We start from the raw sequence: 609 nt of genomic DNA, 5'->3' as shown, positions 1-609 counted from the left end.
GCCTTGGATTGAAGGAACGCCAGCGAATAAGAATATGAAAAATGTGTGTAGAACGCATTTAATGATACAATCAAAGTTGCGTAGGCTCGATCACAAGCAAATCGACAATGAGTGCAAAATCACCGAGCCGTGGTGCCCGGATCATGAGTTATTTCTAAAGGATTTCGCCGCGGCATGTCCATTTGAGAAAGACAGACAACGTCCTAACGTCCTAATTGACAAGTCGCCATACAAGCCGAAAGGTATAAATAATGCGGACATGGCAGCCGTACAATGCTGTGTCATAGGTTCAGTTTTGCTTTGTCCGCAATTTGTTGGGGTGCATAACGCGACCGATGAAGACATCGAGGCTTTTTGCCACATGTGGAGATGTTACGGATATTATCTCGGGATAGATGACAAGTACATATCCTCTTAGCGCTAATAAAAATTGTAGACGTAACGTTTTAGAATGCCATTTCTAAAATTTTCATTTTCATATAATTTCAGGTACAACTTCTGCCGCGGTAGTCTCGAGGAAATAAAGCAGCGCACTTGGGATTTACGTCAATATTGGTTATTGCCTAATTTAAAGGAAGTTACGCTCGAATGGGAGCATACAACTAGATG

At 42.0% G+C, this 609-nt stretch overlaps 1 protein-coding gene across 1 annotated transcript; it reads left to right on the top strand.

Annotated features, from left to right (window-relative positions):
• Positions 1 to 7: 7 nt before the first annotated feature.
• LOC105461141 lies at positions 8 to 606 on the top strand (the record flags this gene model as incomplete). The annotated part of the gene is made up of 2 exons (XM_011707625.1): positions 8 to 402; positions 490 to 606. Coding segments are annotated over exons 1-2 (485 nt in total), but the record flags the coding sequence as incomplete, so codon positions are not given.
• Positions 607 to 609: the final 3 nt, after the last annotated feature.

Source organism: Wasmannia auropunctata, unplaced genomic scaffold (assembly GCF_000956235.1).
Source record: "Wasmannia auropunctata unplaced genomic scaffold, wasmannia.A_1.0 LD308329.1, whole genome shotgun sequence".
Lineage (NCBI taxonomy): Eukaryota > Metazoa > Arthropoda > Insecta > Hymenoptera > Formicidae > Wasmannia > Wasmannia auropunctata.
Note: the sequence above shows the minus strand (reverse complement) of the source record. Positions and strands in the feature narration are given on the sequence as shown.